The following is a 16647-nucleotide window of genomic DNA, read 5'->3' on the forward strand; positions in this document are numbered from 1 at the left end:
CTCTGCAAAAGACTTTCGACTAACCTCTTCACTAATCCGCACCTCCCACTCCCGACTCCAAGACTTCTCCCGCGCTGTGCCAATCCTCTGGAATGCTCTACTCCAAAGAAATTAGGACTATCCACAATTTGCACAGTTTTAGGCGCTCTCTCAAAACACATCTATTCAGAGCAGCCTATCACGTTCACTAATCAGTCATTTTATGTGCAAGTGTGAGTATGTAGCCCATTCACTATCTGTCCCCCACCTTCTCAAGATGGCTGGACCATCATTGTAAATACACATCTGTACTTTGTATCTCCCCCACTTCATTGTAGATTGTAAGCTCTCACGAGCAGGGTCGTCTTATTTTACTTTAATTACTGTATTGTTAACGTTGTTACTTATGACTTGTGTTTTGAAACTGTTATTATACCATTGTCCGCTGAGTACCAGGATGTAGTTTTGCCATTGATACATGAAGTGACAAGTTATTTACCGAGGAGTTTTGTGTTATCTTTGTGGCTCCAGTGTGTAAGCTTCGTGTGTATACATACCGGAGCCCAGGATGTTATAAGTACAGCCATTTTCTGTTCTTTCAGTCTCCATGGCTCTAACATTATCCTATGTGTGCGTCGTGTGTAGTAACACCAGGCTTCCTTGCAGATTGTGTATGTACTGGCGGCTCCATACATCCATCCCCTGCCCTACAGACATGTCTATAAATGGCCTGAAGGTTTCGTGCTCAGCTTCTATCTTCCCTTTTCATAACTTCCACTTAAACCCAGAATAAGTTTTTGTTTTTTTTGTTTTTTTTGTTTTTTTTTTTTTTTCCCTCTCTTAAAGCAGCAGGCCAACAAAAATCCATGTGAACGGCCGCCGTGTGCTGGAATGCATTCCTATTTATAGGTCACTCCACAGATTTCTTGATTTAAGGGCCTAAATTTCCACTTGCATAACTGCGGCTGATAAAGCAGTCTTTCCCCCCCTAGATGTTCCCATCTACTGTGACGTTATTTATGTGGATTCACTGATGTGTTGTCTAGGGGGGCCAGATGGGCTCTTTCAGTGCTGAAGCATATACAGTACATATATAGATGGTGAACTGCTGCGTTCAACTTGTAGGATTGCTTCGTCCCCTGAACATCATATCTGCCGTGAGTACTGAAACGGTAGATTCTTGCTATTGCCGGTTACTCTGCGGCACAAAGTCCCATGCAACTTTGAATATCTTTGTTTAGTGCACTATGAGACTGCTTATGTTGGCGCAATAACGCCTGTGTCTAGGGTAAACTAGCCCCATAGTATGGCATGCAATGTTTCACCCCTCTGTGAGCCGTTATAGGAATATGGAGGTCTATGGTTGCCCTATAGAGATCTGTGGATGCCCAATTATGACCCTTTAGAAGCTCTTGGATGTATTACGGTACAGAATATTGCCTAATCGGATAGATTCTAATAGTGTTTTGTCCTAAACAAGTGTCATTGTCTGCTCTGATGGCGAACAAACATTGTAAGAAATTGAAGCACAATGTATTGTAGAAAGTCTCATGATTTTTCATTCCGCACGAATAGCACATTATTTACATAGGGCTACTTGGCCTCACTGACAATTAGGTGCATAAATCATAATCTGGTCTGATTTTTTTTTTTTTTTTTTTTTTTGTTTTGTTTTTTTTCCCTTCTGTGCTCTCTAGATATGACACTGGACGAGACAATTTCATAGACCTAATGGAGCTGAAGCTTATGATGGAGAAGTTAGGAGCTCCACAGACTCATCTTGGTTTGAAGAACATGATAAAAGAAGTGGATGAAGATATTGATGGGAAGATGAACTTCCGAGAGGTATGAACTTAATCACTTGTAAGTAAGGTTATGGTGGGGCAACCCTTTTATCACCTAATCACATGTAGGTGTGAAAAGTGTCTTACTGACTGGTCCCAAATGGGGATAATGAGTCCCCTTTTTATACAGAGTGATGGCCGGGCATGAACTTCTCCTCTCCATTCATTGTGTATGGGACTGACAGATGAGTACTGTATTTCAAACATCTCCATCAGTCCTATAGACAATGAATATAGTGATGGAGCCCCTGCAGTACTCTTGAGTAGAGTTGAGCGACTTTGGTCAGATCGGGTTTAGTGAAACCTGAATGAAACAAAATTTGGGTCGGATGAAACTGGTCCGACTAGGGCAAAAAAAAAGCCGAAGTTTCGTCCGAAACCCGACCCCAAAGCAAGTCAATGGGGAATAAAAGTCGGCATTGAGTGGATGAATGTCATCTGCTCAATGCCGACTTTTATTTCCCACTGACTTGCATTGGGGTCGGGTTTCGGACGAAACTTGGACTTTTTTGCCCTAGTCGGACCAGTTTCATCCGACTCAAATTTTGTTTAATTCGGGTTTCACAAAACCCAATCCGACCAAAGTCGCTCAACTCTACTCTTGAGTCCTGTTCTCCATGTCGGTGGGGCTTTCAGCGATCATACCTGTCCTATGAATATATGTAATGAATTATGATGTGCCAACCCCTTTACTATATTAACATAATTGCGAACTGTAGAGCAATGTTATGGTTGCCATAACTAATGAGGAAATGTGGTGTTTTTATACCATTTTATCAACATGTTGATGTTACAAAGAGCCCAGAACGTGATAGTAATGAAGAGTAACGTCCAGCGAATAATCAAAAGATAAAATTTAACTTTTAATGCAAACAATGGTTAAAATTCCATTTAGATAATGTCCAGCACAATACACACACTGGCTCAATGCTGCTAATGATCAACGCGTTTCGACCTGTGGGTCTTAGCAAGAGATCATGATTAAGACCCACAGGTCGAAACGCGTTGATCATTAGTGGCATTGAGCCAGTGTGTGTATTGTGCTGGACATTATCTAAATGGAATTTTAACCAGTGTTTGCATTAAAAGTTAAATTTTATCTTTTGATTATTTGCTGGACGTTACTCTTCATTACTGGATCCTGCTGTGGTTGCTTCACCCTTGTCCGTGCGCATGCTGGACATCTAGCTGGACTAAAAGTGGTGAGCTGACTAGTCATATTTTTTTCAGAACATGATAGTGGTGAAAATGTGAGTCAAAATTATCTGCCACCAGAATAGTCTGCAAATTACAAGACGCTCAGGGTGTGCCGATTACACATTGCTATTATTTTAGTCACTGCCTTTGGCTGCAATGTAGCATGAATCTACTCACAGGTGATATTCAAGTTTTATGTGTAAGGACTAGACATAAATTAGTTTGGATTGTGGTGATGGTTTCATAAAAAGTTTTGTTCCTACCTGAAGACCTGAACAAAGCTGATGGGGACAACAGACCGGTAAACACTTCAGCTCCTTGTCATTGGTGGGTGTCTCAGCAGTCGGACCCTCCACTGATTAAACATTGAATAAGAGGGAATGTGGCTTAGGCTGCAGATTGACTGTGCTGTATTGTAAACCATATATCCCAGCATGCCTACCTTCCCAACCCCCTATGCATACAGCCTGAAAATGAGTGGTCTAGTGATTAATGTCCAAAAATAGAAATCTGCACTAGCTTTGAGAAGTTCGCCCAGATGTGGTAGAGAGGACCAGTATTCATTAGTGGAACATGGAGCAGCAAGAGACTTGGGTCACATTAGTTAGACAGTAATAATGGTATAATTCTATCAAAGGGCTATTCTTAAGTTGTCTCTTGAGCAGCTCAGAGCTATGTTGTCTCCTAAGGCCGGTTTCACATTTGCGCTTCAGGGCGCAGCGACGGCCTGCGCATGGCCGCAGCTAAGCCCCGCCCCCTGCCGCTCCTCCGCCGGTAGCTCCGCCTCCGGGCGCATGACGCTGCATGCGTCCCCTATCTTTATCACTGAGGACGCAGGCCGTGCGCAGTATGCGTTTTTGCGGCGCCTGGTTGCTTTTGACGGTGCGCCGACAAGCGCCAAACGCAACCTGTTGCAATTTGGTTGCGCTCGGCGCACCGTCAAAAGACGCAGGCGCCGCCAAACGCATACTGCGCACAGCCTGCGTCCTCAGTGATAGGGGACGCATGCAGTGTCATGCGCCCGGAGGCGGAGCTACCGGCGGAGGCACGGCAGGGGGCGGGGCTTAGCAGTGGCCGTGCGCAGGCCGTCGCTGCGCCCTGAAGCACAAATGTGAAACCGGCCTTACTTGTTTCTGGCAGGGTGGGCTCTCCTCCTCCTTGAGTGACCGTTTTGGTTAATTACTAAGCTGTAGAATTAGTAGAACCGTAAAGCTCAGCACATGTTCTCCATTTAGTAATCATTGGTTTGATCTGAAGTCCCTGTAGCTACATGTATAGAGAGCAAAGTATTTGAAAAAGTGTACAGCTCCAGACATTGAGAGCCATGTTTAGGAGACCTGCTCTGAAGGCTTGTCAGAAGCTGAGGGAGGTGACCAACTAACTGCTATATAGAAATTAATGGGCTAGATGGAAAAAGGTGGCTGGGATATTAGGATGTTGGGTGTTAACCCTTCTCTTGGAATGTAGCTTGTGCATTTTGTCAGCCATGATCTATTCATGAACTAGTTTTTGAGCTCCATGGAAACCGGCTGTACTCAATGTAAGATAAAGGATCTCATTGCATGAGAATCACCGTAGATGGGGGGGGGGGGAAGCAAGGCAATTGCATACTTGCGTATATTCTTGCTGTCCAAATAAATGTAATAACTTGAGAATACCCCTTTAATGAAGAGAAGTCCTTAAAGTAGACATTTATCGTCAATCCACAAGATAGGTGATCAGTGTTTGATCACTGGAACCCCCAATAATCACTACAGTGAGGGTCCCAAACCCCCTAACTGAATGGAGCAGCAGTTGAACATGTACTTTTGCATTCAACTTTTATGGGGCTGATGATGGTATTGGCAAAACACTGATAAAACTTCTTAAAGGGAATCTGTCAGTAGGATCAACCCTCCTAAGCAGTCTATATGGGCATGCAGGTCATAGGAAGCTGAATAAACTCATACCTTAAGACAACAGATCAAAAGATATTATTTCAGAGAAATTCATGTTTATCTTGTATGTAAATGACCTTTTCAAGGCTATGGGGAGGATGCTGTCACAAAGAAAACTCTGGCTCCCAACATCTTTTTTTGTGGCTCTGAGCGCTGCAGTATTGCAACAATATTGCAACCCTGCCTGCCTGTGAGATGGAAGCTGAGAGGAACCTGCAGATGTGTCAGATATATTAATAGTTAGGTCAAATATGGTGACAGATTCCCTTTAAGGTTTGTATGACACGTTATTTTTATTCAGGGTGTGCAGTAAAGGGGTCAAGGTCGGGTTTTCATAATTGCCGGAAAGCTCCGACAACGTAGGAGCTGCTGCCACTGATGTGGATTTATAATCTTTACATAGTAATAGCAATGTATCCAGCGTAGGAATTCGGATATCAGGTTGTGTCAGAATGTACGTTGTAGTACTCCTGCTTTGGAGAAATACAGTATGTAGGTTGAGGATTACATTGTAGTTTTTCTTCTCCGAATCTGGGGTGATTCCTGTACTCTATGGTGTATGCTGCACAAGTCAGTAATGGTTTGATAATCATCTGTGCAGGGTTAAATTTGTAACTACAAAAATATCTTTTTCCGCTTCCTCTTTGTAAAAACTAAGGCAAAATGCATGAGGAAGATTGATACAAGCCTTCCAGTTATCCAAAACTTTGTGCTATTTTTCATGGTGAACCTGGTGCTTTCGAGCCTACAGCTGGCCATGTGCAGTAGATAAGCATTGGCTTTTGGGGACTAGCTAACGTGTATGTGGGGTGAGAGTGTTATTACTCCTTGCCTGACTTCATGGATCATTGAATACCCAATATTTTATTTCCATGAGAATTCAGATGCTGCTAAAGTCACTTGCTCTCGAAATAAAAAAAAGGTTAGCCACTCCACCAGCTATTCTTCCAGAACCCTTCTGCTCGGCACTAGAGATGAGCGAACCCGAACTGTAAAGTTCAGAGAGAGATGCATCTTTTTTTTCTTTCTTTATTTTTTTTTTATATAGCGCTAACATATTCCGCAGCGCTTTACAGTTTGCACACATTTTTTCATCACTGTCCCCGATGGGGCTCACAATCTAAATTCCCTATCAGTATATGTCTTTGGAGTGTGGGAGGAAACCGGAGTACCCGGAGGAAACCCACGCAAACAAGGGGAGAACATACAAACTCCTTGCAGATGTTGTCCTAGGTGGGATTCGGACCCAGGACACCAGCGCTGCAAGGCTGCAGCGCTAACCACTGAGCCACCGTGCTGCCCATGATGCATAGATATATTTATCTATCCGACGTTCGGGTCCCCAATGATTTCTATGGGGTTCTGGTAACCGAACTTTGGCTGGCATAAGTCAATCAAAACCCAAAGCTAAGACGTCCATCCACACCGCAGCCAATTTTTATTTTTTCCTCCACTTCTTCCCAGGGCTATATCTTTTTTTTTTTTTTTTTCTCTTCTTCTGTCCACTTTGACATATGAGGGCTTTTTTGTGTGACGAGTTGTACTTTTGAATGACATCAGTCATTTTACCACATAGTGTACTCAAAAACAGGAAAAAATTCCAAGTGCATTGAAACTATGAAACACAATTCTGGCATTGTTTTTTTTTTTTTTGGGGGGGAATTGTTTTTACGGTGTGCATTTTGTGGTAAAAATGACCATGCAATATATGAGTCTCCTCATCAATACGATTACGGCAATACTAAACATGTTCACAATCACGGGCAAAGCTCTGCTCCTCCCATAATTGTTATGCAGGTCCTGGGTGTAATACACAGCCATCGTCTGCCAGGTATGGGGCGGGCTCGCTGCGTGAGCCTGCTCCATGCACCCGCTTCCGACTTGCGGCAGATATATACGGCACATGTCATGAAAAGGGTTAATACAGTTGTAGCATTTGGCACCGGGACAGCAGTGCACTACATAAGGGCCGCTCTGCAAGTGATAGGATGACGGCTGCTACATCTATGTGTCTCTTAATGACTAGTACACAAGTCTGGTTTTCTCTAACTTATCATTTATCTAAATTGTAGTAAGTGAGCAAGGTTAAAGACTTTTCAGCGATGTGTGCTGCGGGGATGGCTGGAGGTGGTTTCACCAGAGCTGTCACTTCCTGTCACTGGCTGAGGACAGTCTTGGCCAAGGTTCACAGTTTAGATGACTACAACTTCCTGTTAATAAATGTCAGGAGCATTGTATATACCTGGCATTAATTAACTGCTGGGCTGGGCATGAGAGCCAGGCACATGATCCCTGCACCAGTGAGCATGTCAGTCTGTCATGTGTATACACACAAGGCTGCCGCAGCCACGTACATGTATATAATAGCTCAGTTAGCCTAGAGTGATGTAAACAGAGGCTATCGGAGACCTGTATTACGTGGTGTTTCCTTCAGTTTGTGCTCAGTGGTTGTTAGTTATACAATAACAATGTAAAGAAAAAAAAAAAGTGCGTGATATACAGTGCAGCATACTTCTTTACTGCCCGCTGTGTAGGAAAATGCATGGCAACATAGGACCCAACAAACTTAAATACTCTATAATAAATAATTGAGACATCCAGACATATGTGGAGAAAAGTGGCCATGTAAACTTTATTAACCCCTTCACCCCCAAGGGTGGTTTGCACGTTCATGACCGGGCCAATTTTTACAATTCTGACCACTGTACCTTTATGAGGTCATAACTCTGGAACGCTTCCATGGATCCCGGTGATTCTGACATTGTTTTCTCGTGACATATTGTACTTCATGTTAGTGGTAAAATTTCATTCAAATAACTTGCGTTTATTTGTGAAAAAAATGGAAATTTGGCAAAAATTTTGAAAATTTCGCAATTTTCCAACTTTGAATTTTTATGCCCTTAAATCACAGAGATACGGCACACAAAAAACTTGATAAGTAACATTTCCCACATGTTTACTTTACATCAGCACAATTTTGGAACCAAAATTTTTTTTTTGTTAGGAAGTTATAAGGGTTAAAAGTTGACCAGCGATTTCTCATTTTTACAACACCATTTTATTTTTAGGACCACATCACATTTGAAGCCACTTTGAGGGGTCTATATGATAGAAAATACCCAAAAGTGACACCATTCTAAAAACTGAACCCCTTAAGGTGCTCAAAACCACATTCAAGAAGTTTATTAACCCATTAGGTGCGTCACAGGAATTTTTTTGAATATTTAAAAAGAAATGAACATCTAACTTTTTTTCACAAAAAAAATACTTCAGGTTCAATTTTTTTTATTTTACCAAGGGTAACAGGAGAAATTGGACTGCAAAAGTTATTGTGCAATTTGTCCTGAGTACGCTGATACCTGATTTGTGGGGGGGAACGACTGTTTCGGCGCATGGCAGAGCTCAGAATGGAAGGAGCGCCGTTTGACTTTTTCAATGCAAAATTGGCTGGAATTCAGATCGGACGCCATGTCACGTTTGGAGAGTCCCTGATGTACCTAAACAGTGGAAACCCCCTACAAGTGACCCCATTTTGGAAACTAGACCCCCCAAGGAACTTATCTAGATATGTGGTGAGAACTTTGAACCCACAAGGGCTTTACAGAAGTTTATAACATAAAGCCATACAATTAAAAAATCATATCTTTTCCACAAAAATGATCTTTTCACCCTCAATTCTTATTTTTCCAAAGGTAACAGGACCCTAAAAGTTATTGTGCAATTTGTCCTGAGTACGCTGATACCCCACATGTGGGGGTAAACCACTATTTGGGCGCATGGCAGAGCTCGGAAGGGAAGCAGCGCCATTTGACGTTTTTGGCTGGAATTGAGATCGGACACCATGTCGCGTTTGGAAAACCCCTGATGTACCAAAACAGTGGAAATCCCCCACAAATGACACCATTTTGGAAACCATACCCCCTAAGGAACTTATCTAGATGTGTGGTGAGCACTTTGACCCCCCCCCCAGTGCTTCACAGAAGTTTATAATGCCCGGGCGTGAAAATAAATAATTCGTATTTTTTCCACAAACATGATCTTTTAGTCACCATTTTTTTATTTTCCCAAGGGTACCAGGAGAAATTGGACCCCAAAAGTTGTTGTCCAATTTGTCCTGAGTATGCTGATACCCCATATGTGGGAGAAAACTACTGTATGGGCACACGTCGGGGCTCGGAAGGGAAGTAGTGACGTTTTGGAATGGAGACTTTGATGGAATGGTCTGCGGGTGTCATGTTGCCTTTGGAGAGCCCCTAATGTACCTAAACAGTGGAAACCCCCCACAAATGACCCCATTTTGAAAACTAGACCCACTAAGGAACTTATCTAGATGTGAGGTGAGCACTTTGAACCCCCAAGGGCTTCACTGAAGTTTATAATGCCAGGGCATGAAAATAAAAAAATCGTATTTTTTCCAGAAACATGATCAATTAGTCCCCAGTTTTTTCATTTTCCCAAGGGTAACAGGAGAAATTGGACCCCCAAAAGTTGTTGTCCAATTTGGCCTGAGTACGCTGACACCCCATATGTGGGAGAAAACTACTGTATGGACACACGTCGGGGCTCGGAAGGGAAGCAGTGACGTTTTGGAATGCAGACTTTGATGGAATGGTCTGCGGGTGTCATGTGCGTTTGGAGAGCCCCTGATGTACCTAAACTATTGAAACTCCCCACAAGTGACCCCATTTTGGACACTAGACCCCCCACGCAACTTATCTAGATGTGTGGTGAGCACTTTGAACCCCCAAGTGCTTCACAGAAGTTTATAACACTCTGACGTGAAAATAAAAAAATCATTTTTTTCCACAAGTGATATTTTTGCCCCCAATTTTTTATTTTCCTAAGGGTAACAGGAGAAATTGGACCCCAAAAATTGTTTTGCAATTTGTCCTGAGTAGGCTGATACCCTACATGTGGGGGTAAAACACTGTTTGGGAGCATGGCAGAGCTTGGAAGGGAAGGAGCACCATTTGACTTTTTCAACTCAGAATTGGCTGGAATTGAGATCAGACGCCATGTTGCATTTGGAGAGCCCCTGATGTGCCCAAACAGTGGAAACCCCCAATTATAACTCCAACACACCCCTAACCCTAATCTGAGCCCTAACCCTAAGGCTGTGTGCACACGCTGCGGATTTTGCTGCGGTTCCGCAGCGGTTTTGGCTGCTGCGGTGTACAGTACCATGATTCCCTATGGGAATCAAAAACCGCAGTGCAGACGGTGCGGAATTTTCCGCGCGGATTATCTGCGGTTTTCAATCCGCAGAAAGAATTGACATGTCAATTCTTTCTGCGGATTCTCCTGCGGTTTGCCATCTCCTCTATTGAGGAGATGAAAAACCGCAGGACAAAACCGCAGAGCAATCCGCAGGTAAAACCGCAGGTCTTTTGACCTGCGGTTTCACCTGCGGATGAATCCGCACCTAATCCGCAGCGTGTGCACACAGCCTTACCCTAACGGGAAAATGGAGATAAATACTTTTTTTTTATTTTATTATTTTTCCCTAACTAAGGGGGTGATAACGGGGGGTTTGACTTACTATTTATGGCGGTTTTTATGTTTGGCGACTGTCACACGCTAAAAGACGCTTTTTATTGTAAAATAGTTTTTGCATCACCACATTTTGAGAGCTATAATTTTTCCGTCTTTTGACCTACTGAGTCATGTGAGGTCTTATTTTTTGCGGGACGAGTTGACGTTTTTATTGGTACCATTTTCGGGCACATGAAATTTTTTGATCGCTTTTTATTCCGATTTTTGGGACGCAGAATGAAGAAAAACCAGCGTTTCATGAATTTCTTTTGGGGGGGTGCGTTTACACCGTTCCGCGTGCGGTAAAATTGATAAAGCGGTTTTATTCTTCGGGTCAGTACGGTTACAGCGATACCTCATTTAGGTCGTTTTTTTATGTTTTTGTCGGTTTTATGCAATGAAAACTATTTTATATAAAAAATAATTATTTTTGCATCCTTTATTCTGCGAGCTATAACTTTTTTTTATTTTTTCGCTGATGATGCTGTGTGCCGGCTCGTTTTTTGCGGGACAAGATGACGTTTTCAGCGGTACCATGGATATTTATACGCGTCTTTTTGATCGCGCGTTATTACACTCTTTGTTTGGCGGTATGATAATAAATCATTATTTTTTTGCTTCGTTTTTTATTTTTATTTTTTAAGGGGTTCGCTAAAAGGGTTAACTAATGGGACAGTTTTATAGGGCGGGTCATTACGGACGCGGCGATACCTAATATGCGTACTTTTTTTTTTTTTTTTTTTTTTTTTTATTATTATTTCCAAAAAATGGATTTATTGAGGGAATATTTTTTTTTTTTTTTTTTTCCTTCTTTATTACATAGTCCCAGGTGGGTCATCACTGTCCTGTGACAGATCGCTGATCTGTCACATCACAGATCACTGTGACAGATCAGCAATCTGTCACAGGCATTGAAGAAGACTTCCTCTTGCCTGCGCTTTGCAGGCACTGAGGAAGCCAGCTTCCTCAGGTCCCCGAAGGCCCCCGTCGCCATCTTGGATCCGGGGGCCTGGAGGATAGGAGCCTCCGGCAGCAGCGCTGCACATTGCGCTGCCGTGGGGGGCTCAGGGAAGCACGGAGGGAGCCCCCTCCCTCCCGATGCTTCCCTTTAACTCCCGGTACACCGCGATCATGTTTGATCGCGGTGTGCAAGGGGTTAACGTGTCGGGGGCGGTCCGTGACCGCCCCTGACACATAGTGCCGGGTGTCAGCTGTGATAATCAGCTGACACCCGGCCGCGATCAGCGGCGCTCACCACGTGGGCGCCGCTGATCGCGGTAGACGTACTATCCCGTCCACAGTCATACGGGCCCGGGTACCGTGGACGGGATAGTACGTCGGATGTCAGGAAGGGGTTAAGGGTTACTGAAATCCATGGGAAAAACCAAAATCCACCAAATAATTAATTCTTTAATAAATAATTCCTTTATTAATCCGATAACCAAAATTCGCTCATTGAAAAGAGCAATCGTACCCAACTCTAATAAAGTTTTCATGACGGAAAAAGAGAGAAATACATAAAATTGGGGAGGGCGGGCGGGCATCTTCTTAACTTCAAAGTTGAAAAGTGATGAAAACACCTCAGGTTCCAGTATATATAGTCCTTTACTCCCGCCGAAAAGGCAGACCAATCAAAGCCCGTTACCGGGTCAATTCACACAACTCGATTTCTTATTGGTTAATAACCAGCCAATTAATAAAACAATTCCTCAGAACCTGAAAGAAGAAACTTAGAGACAGCATTAACCCTTAAACTACCCAACCCAAATAAAAACAGGTCCATGTTGCCATGTAACCATCGGACAAGGGTCCACTGCTTTGACAATCTGCTTCAACATGCCAGCCAGGCCTTCTTTCCCATGGCATTATCAAATGGTGAAATGTGACATATTTGATCCTTCTCTACCACCATATGTCAGGTGGCCCCTATTCACATTAGACAAATGCTTTTTGTTGGTTCAGTTGTCATTAGTCTGTGTATAAGGGCTTTAAAAGGGTTCTCCAGGAATCCAATAAAATGTCTTACATCTTGTAAATCAAACAGTAGCCCACCCTAGTCACGTGTCAGGATGCTGCAGTGAAGTAAAACTGCTCCTGAGACCTGTGTGTCATCTGACAGAGGAGGTGTAATGTAAGCACACATACTGGTGAACTGCTGACAAGAGCTGTGTCAGGAGAAATCTCCTCGGCTGACTGCACACGAAAGACTAAAGGCCCCTTTACATTTAGCGATGCACTAGCGATCCGACCAGCGATCCGACCTGGTCAGGATCGCTGGTGCATCGCTAAATGATCGCTAGTGAGCTGTCACACAGGCAGACCTCACAGCGATGCAGCAGCGACGCAGCGCACGATACTCACCTTTCACACACAGCGATCCTGACGTCCTCCACGCGTCGCTCGTCGGCGCCAGCAGGAAGCGGACAACGAGAAATGGAGCTGGACATTCTCGCACGATCAGCGATGGACAGCGGGGGAGCGGTCGGAGGTAAGTATCACACATAGCGATATCGCTATAACGTCACAAAATCGGTGACGTTATAGTGATATCGCTATGTGTAAAAACCCCCTTAAGGCTGGGAAAAAAATCCTGTGTTAAATCAACAGAGACTATTTCTCATCCGGTCACAGCCTTTCTCTGGCAGCTGACTGAAGTATGTGTGCTTATGATGCATCTCTTCTGTCAGTTGAGACGTCTTGGGAGCAGTGATTCTTCAGACTGCAGCCCATCCTGACAAGTGACTAACACAGGTTGGTGTTTGATTCATGTGACAAGGGCCATTTAAAGTATGTTTTCTTTAAGCATTTCAAATTTAAAATGTGTATGGCTTCAATGAAGGAACTGGAGTATAATCACAGTCACGGGCAGCATGAATCATTCACTATGAATCTTGTAGTACTTAGCTGGGTGATATCTTTGCTATGACTGTGTAATAAACTGGAATTTTCTTTAGCAATTTTGCAGCTCCCCCACATTTGTAAGCATGCAAGGTTTACTTATGAACATACAGAATTGCAATTGTGTGGCCTGGCAGTATATTGATGTCTCTGTACAATGCACTGTTCTGTTCTGTAGCTGTATGTGACTGTGCATGGACGTGGTATGCTAGAATCTGATGGTACCTCCTCTGCACAGACTCGGAGAATGGGCGACTGTTCTGCGTCTCTGCCGTATCTTTTTACTGATTGAGATGAGAACATGAGCGGGAAAGGTGAGGCGTGTGGGAAGCTTCCCTCGCACAATGGATCCTCAGTACAGGGCACATCACTGTCTGATTACCTGTTGATCGCAGATACTGTATGCCAGTCATCCTAGACTCTAAGTGCCGGCATTGCCCTGATGAGGAGGGGCGTAGTGCCCTGTACCCCACTATCCAGGGGAAAGAGGTGTGATCTGTGGAATGACATGTTTTGTGGACGTGAATTCCTGTGTGTGGATATGACGTCAATGGCAGCTGATATGTATGCTCGGAGGATGACTGGGGGGGGGACACCGGGGCTTCAACGTGAGCCAATATTATTAATATCTATTATTATTATTATTATTATTATTATTATTATTATTATTATTATTATTCACATATAAAGAAGGGGAAATTGCCTTAAACTTTTTTTTTTTTGGTGAGGTCTGTATCCTCTTGCTATGATTTAGATTACACTTTCCATTGTTTAGAGTCTAGATTGTACCCCATGGTATAAATCTGCAGTATACAGCTATGTATGTGCCTGTAGGACGTTGGAGTCTAGTTTGCTGTATATTGTGTTGCATAAGAGGGGGGGGGGGAAGCCAGAAAAGTATAAGGAAGAAATGTCTAGTCAGGGCTATGAACAACCAATAAATTACACTCCTGGCTTCACACTATAAATCTGTTGTCACTGGGCTATCACACCACATTAATTTTCTTGCTGTGTTTTCCTTCCTAGTTTTTACTTGTATTCCGTAAGGCGGCGGCAGGAGAGCTGGACGAGGACTGCGGACTGATGTGTCTCGCTAAACTCTCTGAAATAGACGTGTCAACGGAGGGAGTAATGGGAGCAAAGAGCTTCTTTGAGGCCAAGGTGAGTCAGGATTGCAGGAATTGTTGTGCATGGTGTTGGTTCAGCATAGAATGGAGATTGGGACTGGGTGAGTTCACAGTGGTGCACAATCATACCACTAAAATATAAAAAAAAAATATATAGGAGAGGGAGCCTACAACCTGCAGTAACCATCAAGCTGCTGCACGTCCAGCCTCTACTGTATCCACACCCATCCCTTATAGATTGTGAACCCTCGCGGGCAGGATCCTCTCTCCTCCTGTGCCAGTTGCGACTTGTATTTTTAAGATTACTGTACTTGTTTATTTTGTAATATGTAGCGCGCCTTGGAGTAAATGATGCTATAATAATACATATAATATATACAGTTGTGCTCAAAAGTTTACATACCCCGGCAGATTTTTTTGCTCTCTTGGCCTCTTTTTCAGAGAATTTGAATAACACCAAAAATTTTTCTCCACATGGTTAGTGGTTGGGTGAAGCCATTTACTGTCAAACTACTGTGTTTTCTCTTTTTAAATCATAATGACAACCCAAAACATCCAAATGACCTTGATCTAAAATTTACATACCTTATATACTCGAATATAAGCCGAGATTTTCAGCCCATTTTTTTTTTTTTTTGGCTGAAAGTCCCCCTCTTGGCTTACATTCGAGTCATATACACTAGGGGGTTGGAGGGGGGGCGGGGGTGTCAGGTCATACTTACCGGTCCTGGCACGGTCTCTGCAGCCCCCAGCTTCTCCCCGATCTCCCTTCCTTCAGCGGTCACTTGGTACCGCTCATTACTCATGAATATGCGCATATTCATGAGGTGTAATGAGCTGTACCACTTGACCGCTGAAGGCAGGAAGGGAGATCGCGGAGAAGCTGGGGGTTGCAGAGACAGTGCCAGGACCGGTAAGTATAGCGATACCTGTCCGGGTCCATCGCTGCTTGCTGCTGTCTGGCACGTCATCCGTCAGTGATGTTCAGACAGCAGAGGGCGCGGTGACGTGTTAGTACGCGCCACGCCCCCTGCAGTCTGAACGTCTCTGACAGATGACATGCCAGACAGCAGCAAGCAGCGGCACCTGGCCCCAGCGACAGAGCGGTGAGTGTCATTTTTTTTATTTTTAAATGCAGCAGCGGCAGCACATGGAGCATCTTATGGGGGCAGCACATGGGTGCATAATCTATGGAGCATCTTATGGGAGCAGCATATGGGGGCATAATGTATGGAGCATCTTATGGGGGCAGCATATAGAGGTATAATCTATGGAGCATCTTATAGGGGCAGCATATAGGGGCATAATCTATGGAGCATCTTTTAGGGGCAGCATATGGGGGCATAATCTATGGAGCATCTTATGGGGGCGGCATATGGGGCCATAACCTTTATGGAGCAGCATATGGGGCATATTATTCTAGGGAGCATCTTATGGGGCCATTATTATTTGTATGGAGCATTATATGGGGCTCCTGATTCAATATGGATATTCAAAAACATTTAAACTACTGATGTCTCAATTAATTTTACTTTTATTGGTATCTATTTTTATTTTTTACATTTACCAGTAGCTGCTGCATTTTCCACCCTAGGCTTATACTCGAGTCAATACATTTTCCCAGTTTTTTGTGGCAAAATTAGGGGGGTTGGCTTATACTCGAGTATATACAGTACCCTGGTGATTAAGTCCGGCTAACATGCACAGAAGTTGACACAAATGGGTTTGAATGGCTACCTAAAGGTAACATCCTCACCTGTGACCTGTTTGCTTGTAATCAGTGTGTGTGCATAAAAGCTGAGTGAGTTTCTGGGATGCTGACAGACTCTTGCATCTTTCAGCCAGCCACTGACGTTTCTGGATTGTGAGTCATGGGGAAAGCAAAAGAATTGTCAGTGGATCTACGCCAAAAGGTAGTTGAACTGTATAAAATAGGAAAGGGATCCAAAAATATATCCAAGGAATTGATCATGCCAGTCAGCAGTGTTCAAACTGTGATTAACAAGTGGAAAATCAGGGGCTCAGTTAAACAAAACCACGGTCAGGTAGACCAACAAAAATTTCGTCCACATCTGCCAGGAAAATTGTTCGGGATGCAAAGAAAAACCCACAAATAACATCAGCTGAAATATA

General features: G+C 43.6%; 1 protein-coding gene across 2 annotated transcripts in view; it reads left to right on the forward strand.

The window, feature by feature from the left end:
* Window positions 1–16647, forward strand: part of EFHD1 (EF-hand domain family member D1) — a 33706-nt gene that overhangs the window by 9677 nt on the left and 7382 nt on the right. For both annotated transcript variants that reach the window (XM_073581237.1, XM_073581236.1), the window contains exons 2-3: window positions 1677–1824; window positions 14414–14548. In XM_073581237.1, the coding sequence (XP_073437338.1) occupies window positions 1677–1824; window positions 14414–14548 (283 nt within the window). The remainder of the gene's footprint in view (window positions 1–1676; window positions 1825–14413; window positions 14549–16647) is intronic.

This window comes from Dendrobates tinctorius, unplaced genomic scaffold, assembly GCF_039654945.1.
Source record: "Dendrobates tinctorius isolate UK_male_01 unplaced genomic scaffold, ASM3965494v1 ptg000069l, whole genome shotgun sequence".
In the NCBI taxonomy this organism is placed as follows: domain Eukaryota; kingdom Metazoa; phylum Chordata; class Amphibia; order Anura; family Dendrobatidae; genus Dendrobates; species Dendrobates tinctorius.